Source organism: Theobroma cacao, chromosome 9, assembly GCF_053813885.1.
Source record: "Theobroma cacao isolate CCN51 chromosome 9, ASM5381388v1, whole genome shotgun sequence".
NCBI classification, from domain to species: domain Eukaryota; kingdom Viridiplantae; phylum Streptophyta; class Magnoliopsida; order Malvales; family Malvaceae; genus Theobroma; species Theobroma cacao.
This window is the reverse complement of record NC_142647.1, coordinates 38,252,677-38,276,339: the sequence shown is the minus strand read 5'-3', so window position 1 is coordinate 38,276,339 and position 23,663 is coordinate 38,252,677. Positions and strand designations below refer to the sequence as shown.

General features: G+C 32.7%; 1 protein-coding gene across 5 annotated transcripts; it reads left to right on the top strand.

The window, feature by feature from the left end:
• Window positions 1-16,118: 16,118 nt before the first annotated feature.
• On the top strand, window positions 16,119-19,774 carry LOC18589688 (delta(12)-acyl-lipid-desaturase-like). Of its 5 annotated transcripts, none has more exons than XM_088809938.1 (2): window positions 16,119-16,338; window positions 18,311-19,774. In XM_088809938.1, exon 2 carries the CDS (start codon window positions 18,393-18,395, stop codon window positions 19,524-19,526), a length of 1,134 nt encoding a protein of 377 aa, XP_088666064.1. In that variant the 5' UTR covers window positions 16,119-16,338; window positions 18,311-18,392; the 3' UTR covers window positions 19,527-19,774. The 5 variants fall into 5 exon arrangements, with proteins under 5 accessions (XP_088666064.1, XP_088666065.1, XP_007014826.3 ...); XM_088809939.1 differs by having other exon boundaries at window positions 18,298-19,774; XM_007014764.3 differs by having other exon boundaries at window positions 16,120-16,338; window positions 18,349-19,774.
• Window positions 19,775-23,663: the final 3,889 nt, after the last annotated feature.

Below are 23,663 nucleotides of genomic sequence, written 5' to 3'. Positions count from 1 at the left end.
CATTTTTTCCCAAGAGGTAATTGCAAAGATCGTGGCGCACATCATGGTACACTTTTCCCATTGATAACTCTATTATATAGAGTTATTTTGATACATTTTGTGGGCTTAAGTAGCTAGACTTTTGAGATTGTAGGTTCAGATCGTAACATTTTACATTTTTTTCTAGTTTAAGTTTGATTACTTGTTGAGTAGTTAAATTAAGTTATTTTAATTAAATTTTATGTTTTGTTTTAAATTACTTTAAGAGTAGTTATTGTTGGTTTCTTTTATTTATTTTGTAGGAAATTTGATAAAAAAGGCTCATTTGGTGAAAATCTGAGCAAGTATGGTGATGACTTTATTTCTATATGTTTTGGTATTTTGATCATATCTCTCTATACAAAACTCCAAATAAATTGATTCTTGGACCACTATAACACTGAGAGAAGGGCTACAATGTTTATGTTTACCAATTTTCCCAGTTCTAATCGAATAGTGATCAAAATATTGTCTAAGTCCAAGCATTATAGTAGTATGCATGGACTGAACATGATCTAGTGTTTAGAGCATATCTTTCACTCCGGAGGTCCAATTGACTTGATTCTCTAGCCATTAGAAACTTAAGAGACAGGGATAAAACTTTTATGTTTACCAATTTTCCCAGTTCGGATCATATCAAGGTGAAAATTGCATTGGACGATGCTCGACAGATGCAATTCTACACAAGGCAATAGGGTGATTGAAGCCGTGGCATTAAAGGAACCACTACTGCAGCACTGGAAATTTGTGGCTGTGGCACTGGTCAAGATGGGCGCATCATACAAAAACTTGAGAACATGGCACCAAGAAATCATTGCCATGGCACTACCCCGAGTTTCCAAAAATAAAAATTTGACAAGATTTTGGAAATTAGGTTACTTTGAGCCTATTTAAGGGACCCTTTTAAGAGGTTTAAAGGAGGAGGTAGCAAGCAGCTGTTTTGGAGATTTGGAGTCAAGAACAAAGCAAGAAAACAAAATAATTTAAGAGAGAATTGAAATTGCAAAGCTTCAAGAATTAGTTTCTTTCTCTACTTATGAGCTAAATTTCTTTAGATATTGTTTTTATTAGATATTATGAGCTAAATTACCATTCTAGGATTGTGGTAGATTTCAACATATAATATGAATATTTGTTTCTTTTTTATTTATAATGAATGGGTGTACTTTTGCTTATTCAAATCTGTTCTTAATGCTTTTGATTGTCTGGTCAACAATTAACTGATTTGTGAATCTAACTGAGACTCGACAAAGAGATTTTAGATTGGACTAAGGTTTGAATAGTGTATGTTCATGTCACTTAGGTGATCTTATTCGCGATTTGGGTAGACATACGCCAATTGCCATACATAGCCGCGTTAGGACACTTGCTTAATGAAATTAATTTAATTGATTCCTATAGACATATAGTGAACTAATTAAGTTAGATACTTGTACAAGCAACTCAACAAAGACTTGTCCATAGCTTTGGATTCTAGGTTAGTAAAACCACCAAGGAAAGATAAATAATAAGAAAAGCTGGTATCAGATGAATTACTGAATGAACCCATAATCCCAAGTCTTTCATATACTGCTTTTCTCAACTTATTTAGTTTGTCATTTTATTTAGTGTTGATATTTAATTATTTTTATTTAGTTTTTCTTTAATTTTTAGATTGCTTAAATAAGATTAATTTGTTTTATAATTTAGTACTTAGTGAAACTTTAGAAACAAATCCTTATGGGAACGATAATCTGGACTTACTGTCTATATTACTTGTTTGATACATATACTTACGCGTGCAATATCGACAACACCCACTGCATTCTTAATGCCAAGATGCTAATGAAAAATGAACATTGCATTTTTAGAATAACTAATCGCATGATGCAATTGGGTAAAAAACCAAGACCACGACTCTTCATCCTTAACGTGCCTAATGCTAAATGCAACCGAATATATTTTCCCATTCGCATCTTTACAGACAATAACAAACAGAATACCCTTGAATTTGCCTTTTAGATGTGTGGCATCGGGAGCAACTACAGGCCACATTACAACCCTAAACCCTCGAATACATGCCTTGTATCACAAAAACAATTTGAATGGTTGTGCCTGATCAGTAGCCGTAATTGTGACCGTACCGGGATTTTCACATTCCAACATATGGAAATATGAGGGTAGAAGTTGGAATGATTCCTATGGGGGACCAAAAACAAGACTCTTCGCATACTCTTTCCCTTTTCAGGCCTTACCATACAAGCATTGCAATCCCCATTTGTGATTCATCTCTTATGTTATTTCCTTAGGTCTCAATGGTGTTACATTATTTCCTTGCAAGCTGGGGGACATTAGCTTACCAATTAACCCCATGTTCGTTGTTTGGTACCCACCTTACAAACCATTAACAGTACATATGTGTAACTTATAGAATGTGCAAACTTGCCAATAATCTCCATTAGGAAACTTTGTTGCATGCACAACGAACTTGCATGCCTTATCCTTATAAGCAACCTCAAAACGAGCATGACATGACTTTTTAACTCTAAGCTAGAAGTGCTATTTTAGTGGCAATATGTTCAAAGCTCGTTTCAATTCAGCCTTTGAGGGAAACACTTTTTCTAGGTATAAGCAATCATCACTTAATCTAGACTCCCTAATGCCAACTATTTGGAGATCATATCTGCACTCAAAATAATTCATTAGCGAGATACCCCTGCATTTACCCTTTCCTGATCACTATCATTGGGCGAACGAATCTTGTTATCACTAGAGATGGGGTTGTTGTAAATAAGGTCATTGCACTCAACATCTTCTAAGACAATAGTTGTGGTATGTTTTGTACTGCCATCTGTGTGACTACAATCAAGAATGTCATTATCTTAGCCCTTGTACTCTTCTAAATAGTCATCATGTTCGCCAACATAATAGTCATCATTCCAATCAAAAGTGTCATCCTCTACACAGTCATCATGCATCTCATCAGATGCATCGTCATCACTTACAACCGTCACAATGTCGCTTGAGAATAATAATGGACCCACTGCAGTCACAAGCAACGATTGCATTTGTTGGCAAGAACGAAGCAATTGGTTCGATGCACATTCTGATCAGAATTGTGCAAGCAGCATTTGCAGACACCTCATGTGTGTATCGGGCTGCTCATACTCATGTTCATATGTCGATGGTGATTACCATTGTTGTTAGTTAGGGACTGGATGGTGTGGTATGTCCAAAGCAGTACAAATCTAATTTAGGTCATTATTATGTTAGACATCTTGTTCATGTGGCATAACATTTTTATGTCGTTCCTTAACGGTCACAAACACTACAACTGCCCTCACATCTCCTAGAATAGTTGCTACATCTTCATCGTCCTTGATTACTGGGTGTGAAACCCCTACAACATAATTTAGCAATGCATGTAGCTTAATTTCATGATTCCATCAGTTTACCTCAACAACATCTTCAACTCACTTTATCAATCTTAAAAATGACAAATCACTCCCAATACCCCTCACTCATGTCTCACCACTTTTGTAAGTGTCATCAACCCAATTACCACCATATGTAATCATATGCTTCACATTTGGTACGTCGTTAAAATTTAATGAAAATAAGTATCACAATCAATCAATTTATCAAAAAAGTATTACACAATGCCTAATAAAATCCACGTAATGCCAAAAAATGAGTCACACAATGCCTAAAAAACCAGTCACGCAATGCCTTAGTCCCACAATGCCTCAAAACTAGATATGCAATGCCTAAAAGTCAGTCACACAATGCCTTAAAGTCAGTCACGCAAAGCCTTATCAAACAGTCATGCAATAACTCAAAACTAGACACAGAATAATTAAGTCATGCAATGCTCAAAAGGTAATCTCACAATGCCTATGCCAAGCAATACCTTAAAGCAATCACGTCATGCCTACAACCTAATCATGCAATGCATAAAACCGGTCACGCATTACCTAAAAACCAGTCAAGCAATACCTAAAACCTTTCACGCAATGCTTTAAAGCAAATCTTGAAATGCTTAAAAACCACTCTCATAATGCCTAAAAACCAGTCTTGCAATGCTTAATAACTAATTGATTTACTTGCTCGAAGTCATACATTGTTTTAATTTATAGATATGTTTAATTAATTTCAATCCCTCAACTTTGGGGTTCTATTCTATGAATATAAACCAATAAATCCAAAATCCAAAACACATACTTTGATGTCATCTCTGCTCTTTGGAATGGCGACAGAAGTTGGATAGATAGACAGTATTCGGCAAAAGAGAGAAATGGGGATTGACTATTGGACTTTTTGCCTGGATGATAAATTGAGACCATTTAATTTGTCTGAAATTGTTTAAAGGAAATTGTTGTCAAGTCATGCCAAAAATTGGGTAAAAATAATTAAAATTATATGAAAGGGTATCTTTGAATTAAGCTTATGAGAAGGGTTATTTACTTTAACCCTTCCAACACGATACTTCATGAATCTCAATTTAGCTTTGACAAGATGATGAAAGTACGTCCATTTTTTAAGTGGTGATGTACTATCATGGAGTCTTAGTCGTTGGTTCGTTAACTTTTTGACTTCCAATGATTTTTGTACTATCATGGTTTAGTTTTTTATTTTAGATTTAGAGTTCATTTGTTTTCACTTAAAATATTTCTTATAAAATGTTTTCAAGACTTATTTGAAAGACGAAAATTTTATTCTAAATGTAAAACATTTTACGAGTCAATGAAAAAAACAATCATTGACCACAAAAAGACATTTTACAAGGAAAAAAAAAACTCTTAAGTAAGTCTACGAATATGGGTTTGATGAATATTAATATTTAACTTAAAATATTAAAAAATTAAAATATATTAATATTTAACTGAAATTTTTTAAATTTATTAATATTTAAATTAATCAATAATATTAAAATTAAAAAATATTTTTTAATAAAATCATTCAATGCAATTAAATTTTTTATTTATAAATTGAATAAATGTTACTAATAGTTATGATAAAAAATATTTCAATGATCATCATTTGATAAATACACATAAGTATAGGTTTTGGATGTCTAACACAATTGATAAATATTGATATTTTTATAGTGTTATGATAAAAAAGTGATGAGATAGAAAGTTTTTTGACAATTAGAGCTTACTTTAATTATAAATATGTGGTTAAATGTTTTGAAAAGTATCAAGTATAGGTATCGAATAGATAGTATATAAACAAGTAGAGTATCGACTTCACAGAGAATTGATCTAAAATTTTACTAAGTACTAAAATTAGAACAATTTAGTTTTATTCAAATAATTAGAATATGAATTCTAATTAAACTAAATTACTCAGCTAAAACTAATTTAATTAAAAATTAAAGCAACAATATAATTGGGTAAACAGCAAATCAAACAAGCCTAGGATTAAATGTTCCTCACACTTCATCTAAATCTTAACTCTTTTCCTTAACTTATTTCAATGGGTTAAATTGCTAACCTAGAGTCCTTAATTATTTGTAAAGGTCTCCTAACTCATCTTATAAAAATATCTATTTTAACCAAAATACTATATCCCTATGTGAGTTGAAATTAAAATAGACTCATTACGTTTAAGCTCTAATCTAGCTACATGAGGCCTATAGGTATATCCCTATCCTATACACAAATTAATTAATATGATCATATGCTATCCCAATTTTAGTCTACATTAAACTCCTTTTTTCAAGTTTGTTTAGGTTCCTAAATCAGTGTAATTGATGATTAGTCAATTAAAAGCATTAAGAACAAATTGGAATAAACAATTCAAATCCCATTAAAGATAAGAAAAAAAGAGATTAAAGGTTTAGATTACATGTGACTTTAATTACAATCCTAGAAAAACAAATTTAGCTAACTTCATCCAAAGAAAATTAGCCATTAATCCAAGTCAAAGAAAATAAGAAAAACACAAAAGTAGAGAGAGAAAACTAATAATTGAAGCTTTGTGATCTTGATTCTCCCTCCAATTCTCTTATTTTCTTGCTTTGTTCTTGGCTCTAAATCTCTAGAATAGTTGCTTGTTGCCTCCCCCTTAAAATCTCTAATAAAGGTATCTTAAAAAGGCTCTAAAAAATTTAATTTCCAAAATCCCGTGAACTCTTTTTATTTTTGAAAAATTGCCCAACGCTGCGGTGCTACTTCTCCAGCGCTGCAGTGCTACTTCTCCAGCGCTGCAGTGCTGAGCTCTCTGGAAAATTGTATGTGTGCTTCCTTTCATCAAAGCTGCAGCCTTGTTCTCCCAGTGCAATAGCAGTCTATCAACTTCAAACGTGAGTTTCACCCTAATATGTTCTAAACTGGATAAAGTGGTAAACATAAAAGTTTTAGTCCTATCTCTTAGCTTTGCAATGGATCAAGAATCACATCAATTGAACTTTTGGATTGAAAGATATACTCCAAATACCTCATCATTTAGTCCACTCATACTACTGCAGTGCTTCAAGTTAGACAAATATCTTGACCACGATCTGATTAGAACTTGGCAAATTGGTAAACATAAACGTTATATCCCTTCTTTTGAGAATTCTAGTGATCTAAGAATCACCTCATTTAGAGTTTTGTATAGAGAGATATGGTCAAAATACTGAAACATATGAATGAAGCCATCACCATACTTGCACTGATTTTCATCAAATGAGTCTTTTTCATCAAATTCCTACAAAAGCAATAAGAGAAAATAGTAATAACTACTCTTAAAGTAATTTAAAACAAAATAACATAAAATTTAACTAAAATGACTTAAATTAGCTACTCAACATATAATCAAACCTAAACTAGAAAAACACCTAAAATGTTACGATCTGAACCTAAAATCTGAAAGATCTAACTACTTAAGCACCAAAATGTATCAAAATAACTCTATATAATAGAGTTATCATACGTTTGAATCAATCTTGACCATCCATTTAGAGTTATGGATGCATTAAATATGCTCCATAACTATCAAAATTAAAATTAAACAATAAATAATTTAATTATTTAATCATTATTTAGAGTTCTTGATAAAATAAAACTCCTTGTTGAATAATAACTTTTATTTTATTATTATCCATTTTTATTTAAAAAGAATTAATAATAAATAAAGGAGTACTAGTTAAACATGGAGTCTCTTTTTATTAACATGGATGTCTAGATTCATTTTGCAAGAATCCTCCTGCCATTATCTTAATTTAAGACAACTCTTATCTTTAATTAAGACAAAACATGTTATCTTATCTAAATTGAGACAAATATGTTTTCTTATCTAGATTAAGACAAACCATATTTTTCTTGTCTTAAATTAAAACAAACAAGTTTTCTTGTCTAAATTAAAGCAAAACATGTTTTCTTGTCTAAATAAAGACAAAACATGTGTTTCTAAACATGTTTTCTTGTCTAAATTAAAACAAAACATGTTTTCTTATCTAATTTAAGACAAAACATGTTTTCTTGTCTAAATTAAGACAAACATGTAAAAGTTGTCATTTTTGTACATAATTTAATTAATCAAATAAAACATGCATTCCAAATTAAACAATTTGAATTCTACGAAGCTAAGTAGGGAATCTACTTGGAAATAGACATTCCAAGCTCCAATAAAGTGAGAATTATTTTTAATATCATTAAGATAATTCAAGCTTATTAACCATGAAATCACTCTACCATAGATTCATGGTTGCACTCTTGGATTAACTATGATTACAAGAAATGAGTCAATACTTGATATTAGTTATTAGTTGTCCAATTGTAAACCTTATATTGTGAACCATCATAACCATCTAATGACAAAGGATAAAATTACCGTTTTACCCTTTACGTCAATTTTGTCCCTTAGCTTCAGATTTCATCCAATTAGTGATTGAATACTCTAGATCTAATCTTTTGAGTATCAAGATGTGATGGATAGCTAATTCATCAATCTACCAAGCCCAAATTAATCACCCATCTTCCTAAAATCATTAGAAGTGATGTTAATGTTATGAACTCCATTATTTGGATATATGTTCTCGGATGTTCACCTTAATTATAATCTCAACATACGGAGTCTAGATGAATGCTTTATGATGATCATGCTTATGGTATATCCAAGATTATAAGGAGATAAAACATGGGTCCACTATCCATTAGGATTTCGATTCTACTATAAGCAAATGTATAAGTGTGACATCTAGATTTAAGTAACGGTTAAACTTAAATTTGATTCTCACATAATTCTAGTTCATGTTATAGTGTCATTACTCGAAGTTAACCATTCGAATGATTTGAGACTCATCATTCCCTTAAAGTGAATTACATTCGTTTCGTTAGAAGTAATCTAGACAATACAACCTTAATACAATAAAGTGACCAGCTTTATTATATGGTTGTGAACAATTTTTAGATTCAATTAAAATACATGTCTCTTATGTATGACTCTTTATATAAATGTATTTTAATATCTCAATAGAATCAAGGTACCTTAATAACTAGATAATGAATGCTTACTTAAAACAAACTCTTCATCTTATTATCAAAATATCCTTTCATTACAAATAAATTAAATGAAATTACACATGAGAATATAACTTGCTTTCCAAGGCACCATATTCTCAAATTCCTAACAATCTAGTGTTTTTAACTTGGAAAAAAACATTGTTTTTTAAGTACTAAAGAGATTTGGTAAGTGTTAAAGGAGATGAGCCAAAATGGGTAAGTTTCCAAGTTAATTTTAACATTCTGGAGCAGAAGTATCGATTCTCATGAAGGAGGTATCAATACTTGTTGCCTAGAAAGCTTTTAAAAAGGATTTTGAAGAACAAGTATTGATACTCGATGAATAAGTATTGATACTTGAAACCTAGAACAAAAGTATCGATTTTTGTCACTATTTTCACAAAAATAAAAAAGATAAAACAAAGTTTTCGTACCTAAAAATTGCCTAAATAAGCTACTTTAAACCAATTTAAGCCCTATTCTGCCATTCGTTACCATTTTTAGCATTTTTAAACCTTCTCCTGCTTTCTTTCTCTTGAAGACACCATTTTTGAAGGATTTTAAGCTTAACTTGATTTTCAGAAAATACAAATGTAATTGTTCCAGCTCTCTCTCTTTCTTTTACTCATTGCACATGTCTAGCACCAAGCCTTGCTAGATAAGCATCAATCATGTGTCCCACTTAGTACACATAGATAAGCATCATGCATTGTGCTCTATTCATATACTATATCATAGTCAAATAGGTGAACTCATTCACCTTCATTATGTACCATTTGTCCATATATTTTCAATATACATCCTCACTTGAAGGCTAATTCCCACCAAAACAAACCTTGTTCCAAGGTTTTACATATCAAAGTCAAGCATCAAGCTCATTCATTCATTTATACAAGCCAATAACAGTTCAAGTATAGCCACTGTGTGACTCACATAACATTTCCATGAAAGTCATCAGTTTCTCTAGGAAATCCTTAAAAGGCTTATTCCCTATGCATTTTTGAATACCATATAGTAAGAATATTTATACATATATATAATAATACCAAAACATGTTCAATGAACAATTTCATCACAAATCTTAATTTGGAACTCAACATTGAAACATGAATTCTAGTGCACGTGTAAAACATTGTTTATACACATTTGCATAGAAAAATAGTTTAAATGCAATTCACTCACCTCTAATGCCTCCTTTTGATACAAACAATTAACTCAACACAATTTGCTCCAAATTGAACCTTGGAGCGTCAATGTAACCTAAAACAACCACATTCCACATTAATTCCTCTTAACTTTTTTCATTTAGAACTAGCCGACTAAAATTTTTACTAGTTCCTTCAACCTTATTCAACTCAATATCACTATCTTCCAACCATCAAATTCACAAACTAAGGGGGGTGCTTACCTTGGTGAGCCTATTGGGGAGAATTCGCACCGAAATCTTTATATCAAATAAAGAAACCAAGCTGAAATTATAGAGATATAAAGTTAGAAACAAAACTAGTTTAATCCAAAGCTTGAAAAGTCATAACTCACCTTAGATTCAATTACTAGTGCTTCAGTTAGCCTAACTTGAGAGGGAATTAAGGAGTGAAAGGAGTGAAAGAGTTCAAGTTGAAGAGAAGATAGAAAAGTGAAAGAGCTTGAAGAGAGTGAAATAGACGAATTAGCCAAGGTTGGCCTAAAAACTTGTGGAGGGTTGATCTTTCTAGGACAAATTATAAAATTGGCCTTCTTTTGCTAAGTTTCTAGTTTCCTCACCCTTCGAATTCCTTTTCTCACTCATATAAGTAAGTTTAAGGGTAATTCTAAAAGTATTTGGGTCAGTAAGGAGTTTTTCATGAGCTCACCAAGTGAATATCCTAGTTTTCCCTTATACGCTAATCGAGGTTCTACAACAATGATTTGTTCTATTCTGATGTCGGTGACTATATGCATCAAACTATATTAGTATAATAAGACCTTCTATAATGTCCAAATAGTGGGGACTGTACCATTATTCTTTAATCAGTTTTAAAATTGATGGCTATATGCACTAGACTATATTAGTGTTATGACACCCTCTGTAATATCCAAATAGTGGGGACAGTACCCTTATCCTCTGTTTTAGTCTGTCTTTCTTAAGTTAGTGCTCCACAAATGCTCTGTTTTGCTCTATGAAGTTTAATAACTTTGAATGTCAATTTCATGACTTGGAAATCCAATTGGAAGTTGTTATATCAGTTTTGTATGTTGATTTGTTAAATCTATAATTAATTATGTTTATGATCTGAATTATTTCTAAATTTTGATGATTTTGATAAAGGAAAGTTTGTTATACTTTGCTTAAGGTCCAAAGGAACCATTAGAGACTGAAATTTGGAATTTTATAAAAGAAGTATTGATACTTCTAGCATGAAGTATCAATACCAGCCCAAGGAAATACTCATAAATGCATTATGTGTTAATAGTGTCAATACTTTCTTGAAAGCTAGTAAGCTTTCTATTTTGTGTCAAAAGTACCAATACTTTCCGTGTAAGTATTGATATCTTGTGTCCAAAATGCCTTGGAAGTCATTCTATTTGATAAGCGTAGATACCCTTAAATGAGATATCGATACTTACGACTTATTTTTGAAATTTTCATTCTTTAAAAGGATTTTTGAGATGTTTTTGAAGTTGTTATTCCAAACTAAACTTATCAAAGATTTAGTTTATAGTTAAAACTTTCTACATCAAGTTTGATAACACTTGGGTGTGAAATATGAGAAAGATTTGAGGTTTGAAATTATGTTCACATTTTTTACAATGTGTTTTGTATAAATACTCTTTTATTTAGCTTGTTACCCATCCCCATATTTACTTATAGAGTTTTTATACTCACACACACAAGTTGCATTTGTTTGTTTTAGATTAATAGATTACTTGGCTAATTGTCCTTTTGAAAAAGCTACGTCTATTCTATGGTAAGTGGTCGATGAGGCATCTAGTAAACATCACCCTTTTTTTAGCTCATACTTCGTTGTCTATTTTGGTTCTGCTTGTCTGCTTGTTGGGTCTATCATACTTTGTTTTATTCTTTGTAATAAGTTTACATACTTTACCGAGATGGCGTATAACTTTATCTGTTTTAAAACTTATTTTTGTTATGAATGTTAAGCATGAGATATATGTATACATACATACATATGCATAGAGATACGTCTTATGGCATTATTTTTGTTGTTTGATTCTATCCATTATTACTAGGGCTTACTTGGGTCGAGTGGTCCCTATCCATTAGACCCTTACATTAGTCATGTCCTTAGAATCGGGATGTGACAACACATCGTAAGGCTTAGCCAAAAAGTCCCATTATTGGGCTCGGAAAGGGTCAGCAACCATTTATGCATGTTAGTTAGAACCTGTTGTTGAAAGTTTTGAATCTACAATTAAAAATAAGAAATTAGAATGATCTTAACTCCTAACAAAATAAAGGAAAATGTTTTCCATCTTAAAATTTTATTATAAAGCAAAAATTGATTAACTTCATTACCTAGTGAATAATTGGTTAGATTAAAATTGAGTAAAGCAATATACTTTTCCAAACTCCCAAGGCCTTTTTTGTAGTAAAATAGTATGACGTAGAACTAAATCACAATCCCATATCCAAGCACATAGCCTCTCAAAACCTTACTACATCTACTAGTAAAAAATAATTTTTATTATTTTACAAATATAAAAGTATTTATTTCTTATAAATAAAAACTTAACCAAAACAAAAACAACTCATTATAATGTACATATAGGATTGAGGCTCCAATTATATTTGTTTGTGCAGATGTTCCTTACGTAGCCGACACTATATACTAGCCAAAGCCCATGCAAAACCATTCTTTAGGCTATATATTACAACTATTACAATTATTGCGAACACAATACACTCTAGGAAGGTTTGGACCATCCATAGATGATACTGGACAATAATAAACTCAATTAATGAAGTTGTGATATGTTGTTCAATTTACTACCCATACAAGTATACCTATCGCAAAGATAATATAATGATAAGTAGAGTGTCAATCCCACAGGGAATTGAATTAATTCTCACTATTAATCACTAAAATTACACACCCTAATTTTATCCAAACTCTAAAATTAAAAAGCAAAATAAAATCTAACTTAAAAAACTAAAACTAATCTAAATTTACTTAGCAAAATTACTTTTTTTTATTTGATTGACTTTTAAACCTAAGATTATGATGTCCCTCAATATTTCATCTAATTATTGTCTCTCTCTCTTAATTTAGCTTAATGGATTCAATTGATAACCTAAAGTCTTAAATTATTTACAAGTCTTTGTCGAGTTTTTCATAAAAATATCTCTCCCAATTAACTTATTGTGTGTCTATGAAAATTAAATTAAAGAAAGATTCATTAAGTTCGTGCTCTAATCCTGACTACATATAACTTATAGGGGTATATTTACCCTATATGCAAATCAAACCACCTACTCAATGCTTGATTTATAAGTGTAAGTCTACCCAAGTTAGAATGCTTGGGTTACCTCCCAAGAAGTGCTTGATTTATAGTCTTTGACTTGACTGTCTCTGATTCAAAGTGCATCAATAAGCGTGATTGAGGACCTTTATCGATCAAAATCATCACCCCAATAGTTCTTTAATTATTGCCCATTCACTTTGAAGGTTGATTTATCATCAGCCACCTCTATTGCTCTATGATGATATACTTTCATCACAATGAAAGTTTCAGACAACGAGATTTCAACTTTCCTAGAAATAACCTCAAACAAGAATTGTATAGGAGAACATGTTGGCCAAGCTCAAAACTTCTCCTTATGATTTTCTGATCATGCCATCATTTCATATTTTCTTTATAAATTCTTGCACTTTCATATGCTTCGTGACGAAATTCATCCATCTCATTGAGTTACAAAAGGCGCTTTTCTCCGACTGCTTGAAGATCAAAATTAAGCTTTTTAATTGTCCAATATACCTTGTGCCCAATATTGAAAGGTAAATCTTTTGCAACAATATCAGTTTCTACTATTATGTACTTTCTTCAATACTCCCATGGTTGATCATTAGGCCCACTCATAGTGTAAAGGGAAGCTCAATTATTGAGCTAACATTTAGAGAATTCTAATCGTTTGTTATTTTACTAAAACGAGTTCATTTTATGTCTTGCTGTTAATGTAATCAATTGTTGACCAATTCTTTTGATTTCACATCAAATTCTTAAATTGAATTAAAAGGAACAATAGTTACACACTCAAAACATAAGAGAATTATGAATATTATGTGAAGTGAAATGAAGAACAATTGAATTTGTGCTATTTTGTTATTTGTTAATATTGAGAGAAATTTGTTTTATGATTTTGTTGTATGATTAAGTTATTTTTGGAATCTCAAGTCTATAATTTAATCATTTGTGTCTTTTGCTTTAAATTATGAGACTTTAAAACAAGTGTGTTTGCCACATAGGATTGATATGGATTAACATGTATTTCTTTATTAATTGGTTATAAAGCTTTTTCAAATACAATTTTCAGTTTTCATTATTGTTTCTTTGAACTAATTAAACGACAACATTGTGGAGAGGTTAGCAACATGGTGGGGGAACGTGTTTCAAATATATTTGTTAATACGAAGAAATTTCAAATGATATTTGTTGGTGCCATGGACAAAGTTGCTAGCAAAGAATCCAAAGTATTTGGCTGTATGGATATTATCTCTTTGAGTAATGAATCTTTTGAATCACTTTTGTTGTCAAATGCCATAAGTGACTCTGCAAGTTAATTTCAGAAGGTAGACTTGCCTGTAGAAGCAAAGATGTCAACAATTCAAGTTATCAAGTAAGAGTACTCTTTATGATGTTGACAAAGGTGAGGTGGGAGAGGACTGAGAAAGTTTAGAGCTTATTGTATTTGTCAATTAGAAGGAATTACGTGAAAATTGAGTTTTTTAAGTGTGGGTAAGAGAGAAAACTCAAGGTTGCTTAGATGACACGATAAAGATGATTTATTGTAAGTTGATAAATTTCATGAACTATTGGTTTGATCAATGGGTTAAACTATTGAAAGTGCAACTTGAACTTGAAAAATTATGAAAGAAGTAGAGGGGAGCTTATCCAAATTGCTTGGTCTTAATTTTTGCACATCATCATCTCATGATTGATGTAATGTACAAATTTTTTGTAACAACTGTTACTTCTATGTATCTCAAATATTAAGAATCAAATATGCTTCATTACATCCTTTTTTGCTTTCCAGTAATGCTGGATACAAACATACATTTATTATTCTTATGTAGTTAGTGAATCCACAACACTTCATAACTGATAACTGTATATTGTTTTGTTCTCAACTTTAAAACTAAAAATTAACACAATTTGCATAATCATACTTTACATTACTATGTATCATTTTTAGCATCAAATTTTATAGTTGCATCATAACAACTACATTACTTTATTTCTTTTTCTTTAAACAGTTTACAACAATTGTAATACTAATATTGTTAATACCAATAAATAGTTTTTAATATCTATTCATTCAAAAATTTTATAATAAATTTTTAATATTAACTACTTATGAAATTTTATAAATCCACTGCGTATCACGGGTGCTCTTCTAGCAGTAAAAAATTAAAACATTTATATAGAAAAATCTGATTCCGTTTGACCAAAAAAAAACAAGACTAGTAATAAAATATTTCTGATTTTAAATCAGAAAAGTTTGTGGTGACAAAACCAAAGGGAAGATCCCCTCGACGTAGGGGAGATATTCTAACAACGAACAGAAATGGAGACACGTGAATGTCACGTGTGATGTAACTTTCCTTGGTAAGTCCCGAGAATCTCTGACTGACCAATGTTCATTTTGTTCGTTTGTTGCCTGATTATTTTCACTCTAATTGCTAACACTCCGAAAATAATGATATATGCTGAATTTAGTGCATAACAATTCAATAAACCTTTCCTTCCTTTTCATTAATTGAATAATTGGTGATAAATGTGCGTTATCAAGTCATAATACCGTCATTGATCTTATAAAAATTGAACTGATATTACCAAAAATAAGAATTATAAATGATACTATAGTCATTATCATAATCTAATGTGAAAGATTTTAAATTCTGTATACAAGTTTAAATGATTGACATAAATCTATTCAAGTACTGCAATTATAGTGATTTGTTTGTTTGTAAATAATTTGATGTTTGTCAATATTTAAAATTTGCCTACCGAGTATAAAGTTCATTATAAGTATGTTACATGGCACAATATAAAGTTCATTATAAGTATGTTATATGGTATAATTTATTGCTATTCAAAAAAAAAATGGTATAATTTATTTTCAAGTTATCCCTACGTAAGAATCTATATCACCTGGGTAATTTTCGAGACGGAGAAGGGTAGGTCAAGGAAATAGGTTCGGGAATTATAATTGGTCGAAAGTAAAAGCCAAGGGTGATTTGTAGATTTCATCGAATTTGATCAGGTGCCGTCGGTGACCTGGTCAAGCAAGATCTAGAGCGTCCGTAACGGTGCTGAGTTGGATAATGAAGAGCGAATCAGGAATTGAGGCCAGGAGATTAATTAAAGCCATGGCCTGTACACGTCGCGGGGAGAAGGCATATGGTTAGAGACACGCGTAATCTAGTGGGACCACCACCATGAAAGCTGCATCTCCGAAACAGAGTGCTTAAATGCAGGCCAACTCCTTCGCTTTGTTTTAATCGAGGGTGATGAATTAAAACCCAAACCCAGCCCTCCAACAACCACTCGATAAAAACAACTCATTTTCTCCATAGAAAGGGAAAGAAAGAAACGAAGCCATGAAGGTTTAAGCGCTTTTTCTCTTTCTAAGGTACTTTGTCTTTTAATGCTTTTCCATTCTATGTTGAATTTATAAATGATTGTTGGGTTTTGCTTCTCTTCTTGTTTAAAAATGTTTCATGGTGTAACATCGTTTGCAGTTTCTGTCTTTTTTTTTTTTTTTTTTTTTTTTTTTTTTATGGGTTGTTTCTCTTGTTATTCTGGATTGATAACTGAAGAGTAGTCTTTAGATTTCATTTAGCAGTTTTAATTATTTTTTCTAATAATGCGTTTGGTGAATAATATTTCTAATGATATATTTGTACTTGAGTGTCATGGTGGTTTGTTACATGACCGTTGAAGTATACGCATTTTTTTTATGTTTACTAATTACTGGAGGGGGTTTTGCTATCTGAGACTTAGTAACTGATTTTTGGACATATTGTTTTGCGTTTGACTACCAAACTTTCCATCTTTCCACCAAGAAAATGGACAAGCGAGAAATTAAACCAACGAGAAGAAGAAGAAGAAGAAGAAGAAGAAGCTGAATATGCTGATTCTCTACCCATATTTTATGACAGTGAAAAGTGCTAGGAGATGGAAAAACAAGAAGAAGATACCATGCAATGCATTATGACTCTTTTTTAAGATCAAAATTTATCGTTTGCATCTAATATTCTATGCTTCAAGGCGTTGTCTTTGCTAACAATTCTGCCAAATATTTTATGACCCTTTTTTTGTTCTGATCCCAGATACTATATATGGAGCTCCATCGTTTTTTCCCCTCTGAAAATAAAATCCAATAACTTGTTTTATTTTTCTCATTCTTTTTACATTTTCTAGGCCACAATTCCTGCTTTGTTTATATTAAATTTGATGGGATGCGTGCATGCATTAAAGTTACCTGCCAGCATTTCAGGTACCTGGTTACAGTCAACCATCTTTAGATGAAAGATTTTTGGCCTTATGGAAAGGGTAGTGGTATTTTTGGCTTTTTCATGCAATTCTTTCTCATTCTATTTTTTGGGAATGCTTTTTTAATGAGAAAGGTGAAAACATGGCAAAGACAACCAGACATGGTATTGGCAACAGAAAGGTGCTTTCCAACACGAAACTTAATTTCTTCAAATTTACTGTTATATCTAACAAGCCAATTGTATGCATCTCAGGGCAAATTTTATTTTTTCCAATTAAATGGTTCTTTTTAGCTCATTAAGCTACAGTAATGGGCATGAATTTGAGATTTTTCTCATATTTTCATATGAGCCTTTCAACTTATTTTCAGAATTTCAATTCTAAATATGGATTTTGTACATTTTCGAGTCTCACACTTTTGTTTGATTGAAGCAGGAAAGTTAAACATAAAAGTTTCATATTTATTTTTGGTCGGCACTTGAGAACCTATTTCTCTCCACATACATTAATTTCACTTTCAAAGGCATTTGACGTTTTCCGCCATTTTATGGATTCCATAAAGGTTTGATGGGTGGTCAGCAAGTTTAAGCATCAATGGTAAGGATCATGAAGTGCAGGCCTCTGTTTGGATAGAGTTAAATTGCTGGACCCCGAAGTATCTGCTCAAAGACTGTAGTGTTTTTTGCATTCACCTGTCACATTTGTTTTAGCCCCACAAAGTGCTGTAGTGATTGTGGTGGACCCCTCGTAGTTTGGACTTTCTGATGCTGCTTGACAATGTCTTTCTGGTTTTTATTTCTATTGCAGAGCTCCCTTATTTAATTCTTGTTCTTTGTCAACATTTCACACTGCTTGTTTTTTCCGACATTTGTTAGAGTTTGGTTAGCATTTTTTCTGTTAGAAAGCTCCCTAGTTTAGTTCTTATGTTCTCTTTCAACATTTGACAATCACTTTCTTTGTTAGTATTTTTGCTGCTTCAGTACATTTTTTTTCCTCTTTAATTATGAACTTAACTGTTAATATGCACATTGTTTGGATTTTATCTGCTTATAAAACCTTTGAATAAATAATTACTTCTTATTATTTCTGTTTGAAGTGTATTTTTTCAGTTATAAGAATTGGAACTGATCCGGCTTCACGTTTCCAGGGTTCGCACAGAAGGAAATCGTAACAGTGGGTGCCGGTGGAAGGATGCCTGACCCCAGCAACAAGAATGAAGAAAAGGAAAGTCCCCTCCATCGAGTGCCCTATGAGAAGCCTCCATTCACTCTAAGTCAGATAAAAAATGCTGTTCCTCCCCATTGTTTTCAGCGCTCCATCCTTCGTTCATTCTCCTTTGTTGTTTGCGACCTGTGCTTGGTCTTTCTCTTCTACCACATTGCCACATCTTACTTTCATCTCCTCCCTTACTCCCTTTCCTACATTGCTTGGCCTATATTCTGGGTTCTCCAAGGCTGCATCCTAACAGGTGTTTGGGTAATTGCTCACGAGTGTGGTCACCACGCTTTCAGTGACTACCAATGGGTTGACGACACAGTCGGGCTGATTCTCCACTCTGCCCTTTTAGTTCCATACTTCTCATGGAAATATAGTCATCGCCGCCACCACTCTAACACAGGTTCCATGGAGCGAGATGAAGTGTTTGTGCCTAAACCCAAGTCTAGAGTATCATGGTATACAAGATACCTAAACAATCCACTAGGCCGAGTTGTGTCCCTTGCAATCACACTGACCCTTGGGTGGCCCCTGTACTTAGCCTTCAATGTTTCAGGCCGAAACTACGATCGTTTTGCTTGCCACTTTGATCCCCATGGGCCCATCTACTCCAATCGAGATAGGCTTCAAATTTACATCTCCGATGCTGGTATATTGGCAGCAACTTATGTGCTCTATAACATTGCTGCAACAAAAGGGTTGGCTTGGCTTGTATGCATCTATGGGGTACCGCTGCTCATAGTGAACGGGTTTCTTGTTTTGATCACATACTTGCAACATACGCACCCAGCATTGCCACATTATGGCTCATCTGAATGGGATTGGCTAAGGGGAGCTCTGGCAACTGTGGATAGAGATTATGGGGTGTTGAATAAAGTGTTTCATAACATCACAGATACACATGTGGCTCACCATCTCTTCTCAACAATGCCACATTATCATGCAATGGAGGCCACTAAAGCAATCAAACCCATACTGGGCAAGTATTATCGTTTTGATGGCACTCCAGTTTACAAGGCTATGTGGAGGGAGGCCAAAGAGTGTCTTTATGTTGAACCTGATGAGGATGCTGGCAGCAAGGGTGTTTTCTGGTATCGCAACAAGTTCTAATACCAGCTGTCACCCAGTCAGATGAGGTCTAATGAAAACTATGCACGTGGCAGTAGGGCATTAATAAAAAGATGGTAGAAAACACGTTGCCTGCTAGTCTCATGCTTATATGCGTTGTTGAGATTTATGGAATGAATGTGCTCTGTTAATGAACCTCAACAACTCACTAATGTAGCTGATGTTGAGCTTTCATCCTTGTTATCTTCTCTTTGAGCACTAATACCAATCATGCTGTGCTTTTTATTGGACTTTTTCTTTTCCCTCTGAGCACTGGTATTAGTTATGTTTTACATGTCAATCGTTATTTCAATTTCTATAAAAACCTTTTTTATTTGGTTATGATAATATCCTATACCCTTCATCGCAAACCCTTACGCCCTTAAAACTCCCTAAAACCTAAAGTAAAATTCCAATTCACATTAGATTCATTTTAATTCTATTCGTATAAATGTCCTTTATGTCTATTCTATACTTGACAACCGTTTGCTTCTATCCCATCTCAGGCTTCTCTCTAAGGAGAAATGATTCTTGCCCTCGGCCATCTCGTAGCCAAGGCTTCTATCCCATCTCAATCTTCTCTCTACCGAAAGAGAATTGATTCTTGCTCTCGGCCATCTCTTAGCCAAGGCAACACTACCTAACAAAATTTGAATTCAAGAAAAATTTATACTCAGCACCAATAAAACCCACCCACAGCACAACGGGAACATGTTCATCTTCCAAGTATTTTTCCCTTTCAGTAAATCAGCAGCACAAGCCACAGAACAAAAATCGGTGATTTTCAAGAAGCAAAAATCACGCTTCGAGAAGCTTATAAGAAGAAGTTCTTTCCTTTGGATCTCTGTCCCAAGAAGACACGTACCATTAAGGAAATATGCCATCAACGTGTACTGGAGCCAAGTGTTCATTTTGTGTGTGTGTGTGTTACTAGTGTAGAAGTCTAAAAAGTTCTGAATCGTGGTTTAGATGCAGCTTTATAAGCATCATTTTTGTTCCTTTGTTAGTTTTTCTGGAACATATTGCTTGAGCATTCATAATATGATTACTTGTTTTTCAGAGAAAAAACAGCATTTTTGTCTAGATTTGGTCAGTAAAACAGCCGACTGCAAACATAAACTGACAAACAATAATGTAAAAAACACTTACTCTATCTCCACCTCGATGAAAAGAAATTCATCAATTGCAATCACCACCAGGTAATGGGGAACCAAGCATGTTCACACTGTCATGAAAAAAGTACATCAATTTACTTTGTTACCTAAAGAGATGCTATGAGGTCACTGTACGTCTGCCTGACCTTGTCCTTCGCATCTTTCCTTTTCTAAAAATTAGTGCAGATAAAGGACTTTTTCCAAGGCTTTAAATCAGGTGAGACAAAAGGGGCCCTCTATTGGGGGTTGATAAACTTGACTGCACATTTGAAGATTCTGGAGATTGTATTCATCTAATAATCCTTTCCCAACCTTTAAAGTTTTCTTTTGCTTGGGTTGAGACTGATATTCCGCATTCTCATCCCACCTTTTTGTCTTATACCACCCAATTACCAATTAATAGATTGAAAAAGAGGTTCGAGGGGATCTTTTGGATTTTTTTTGGATTCGGTGAGTGGTGGCCGATGGCCATCCAGTGACGGGAGGCGGCGACGCTGGCAGTGGCCACATGTCCGATTCTGGAAAAGGTGACCGGCTTTTGAAAGAGGTCTTAAATGGAAACTAAAACGAGCATAAGAGAGAGAGAGAAAAAAAAAGGGAGAAAATAGGAAAAGAGGCAAGGGTAAAATAGACATAAAATTTATGCCACATCATAAAAACACTAAAGCTTTAACCGCAAGATTTTTATGTCTAGTTAATTCTAATAGACCAAAATTGAATTATAATCAAAACTTAAAAAGGCAAGTGTAATTTACCTTAAAAAAAAAACCAGCAAGATTATTATCAGAAAAACCCAAAAAATTTCAATATGTCCCTCTTGGATTTTGGTTTCTTCCTCCCTTTTGGATTTTGGTCTAAGGAAGAAAGAGAAGGAAGTTGGGAGCATCTGCGACAGTGGTTGATGATAACTCTAATATTTAGAATTATTTTGTAATATTTTAAGGTTTGAATAGCTAAGTTTTTCATATTTTATATTTGACATTTAAGTATTTTAGTTATTTACCTAATTTAGTTTAAACATGTTGATTAGTTAATTTAAGTATGTTAGTTTAATTTTATGTTATTTTACTTTAAATTACTTTAAGTCTAGTTATTATTGATTTATTTTATTGCTCTTGTAGGAAGTTCGATGAAAAAGTCTTAGTTTGATGAAAATCCGTGCAAATAAGATGATGGCTTTATTCATATTTGTAATATTTTGAAGATAACTTGATCTATAGAAGTCCAGATGACATGATTCTTAAGTCATTGGAAAGCTAAGAGATTGGGATATAACTTTTACGTTTACCATTTTACTCAGTTCATATCAAATTGAGGTAAAAAGCAAATTGGAAGAGGTTAGATTGTTGTAGTTATGCATAAGGCAGCATAAGGAAGTGAAGGTCGCGACCTTGAGTTACTCAAAGCTGCGACACCAAGATGCACCAGCACCCCATACAAAAACTAGAGAGTACATCGTCGTGGTGCTAGAGAAGTGGGGTTGCAACATTGGTGGAAGTGGTGCTCCAATACTTCACTTGCGAGTAGAAGGTCGCGATGTTAAAGAAAGTAACGTCATGGCCCCATAAGGCAATTGGGCACCGTACTTCATCTCGAGACTACGGCACCGTGGCACCAAGGAAGATAAGGCCGCGATGCCAGATGTACTTACAAAAGTAAAATTGTTTCGGGATTTTTGTAAACTAAGGCTTTATGGACTATTTAAGGGAACTTTTTCAAAGGCTTTCAAAAGAAGACGGTTTGGAGAAGAAGAGTAAAAAACAAAACACAAATTTGTTTCTCTCTTACTTTTGAGAGAGAATTGAGATAAAAAATTTGAGAGAGAATTGAGATAAAAAATTTTCAACTATTAGTTTCTCTCTTACTTTTGTCCTTCTCTTAATTTCTTTGGCTTGGATTAATAGCTAATTTTCTTTGGATAATGTTTTTATTAGATATTATGAGCTAAATTATTTTTCTAGGATTGTGGTGTATTTCAACACATAATCTGAGTATTTGTTTCTCTTTTATTTATTATGAATGGGTATGATTATATTTATTCAAATTTGTTTGTAATGCTTTTGATTGTCTGGCCAACAATTAAATGATTTGTTAATCTGAATGAGACTCAACAGAGTAAATTTAGATTGTACTAAAGTTTGAATAGTGTATATTCATGTCACTTAGAGATTAGGTGATCTAATTCGCAATTAGGATAAACATATGCCTAAATGCCATACATAGCCAAATCAGAGCACTAGCTTATGAACCTTATGTAATTGATTGCTATAGACATTTAGTAAACCAATTAAGTTAGATATTTGTGCAAGCATCTTGACAAAAAACTTGTGCATAGTTTTGGATTCTATGTTAGCAAAACCGCCCATGATTGTAAATAATGAGAGAAACAGATGTTAGATGAAATGTTAAATAAACCTATAATCCTGAGTTTTAGTCCATTGTCTTCCTTTAATGAATTTTTAGTTTCTGTTAATTAGTTTTTTGTTTGATTGAATTTAGTTTTAATTGATTTTCTAGTTACTTTGTCGTAATTTTAGTACTTAGTGAAAAATTAGGAGTAAATCCCTATGGGATATGATTATGGACTTACTGTTTATATTATTTGTTCGATATGTATACTTGCGTGTACTAAATCAACAACAAGTTTTTGGCACCAATGTTGGGAATTTGTGTTTTGTATTTATTTTGCTAATATTAATATTCACAAATTTGTCTTAATTCGAGTTTTTATTTCTTTCTTTTATAGGTTTGTTCCATCATTGTATGAGAAGAGCAAAAAGTTTGGAGATTGTATCTTGTGATCTAGAGATTGAGAAAATATTTAGAAAAATGAGATGAGAAAATCAACAAGGTTTTGCTCAAACTGATATAATAGCTGATTGACAAGGTGAGCAACAAATCCAAGAAAGAGTAGTGGAAGAGAATTGTTGCTTAAGGGATTATGTTGTTACATTGGTACAAATGTTTCCTTCAAGCATTCATAAGC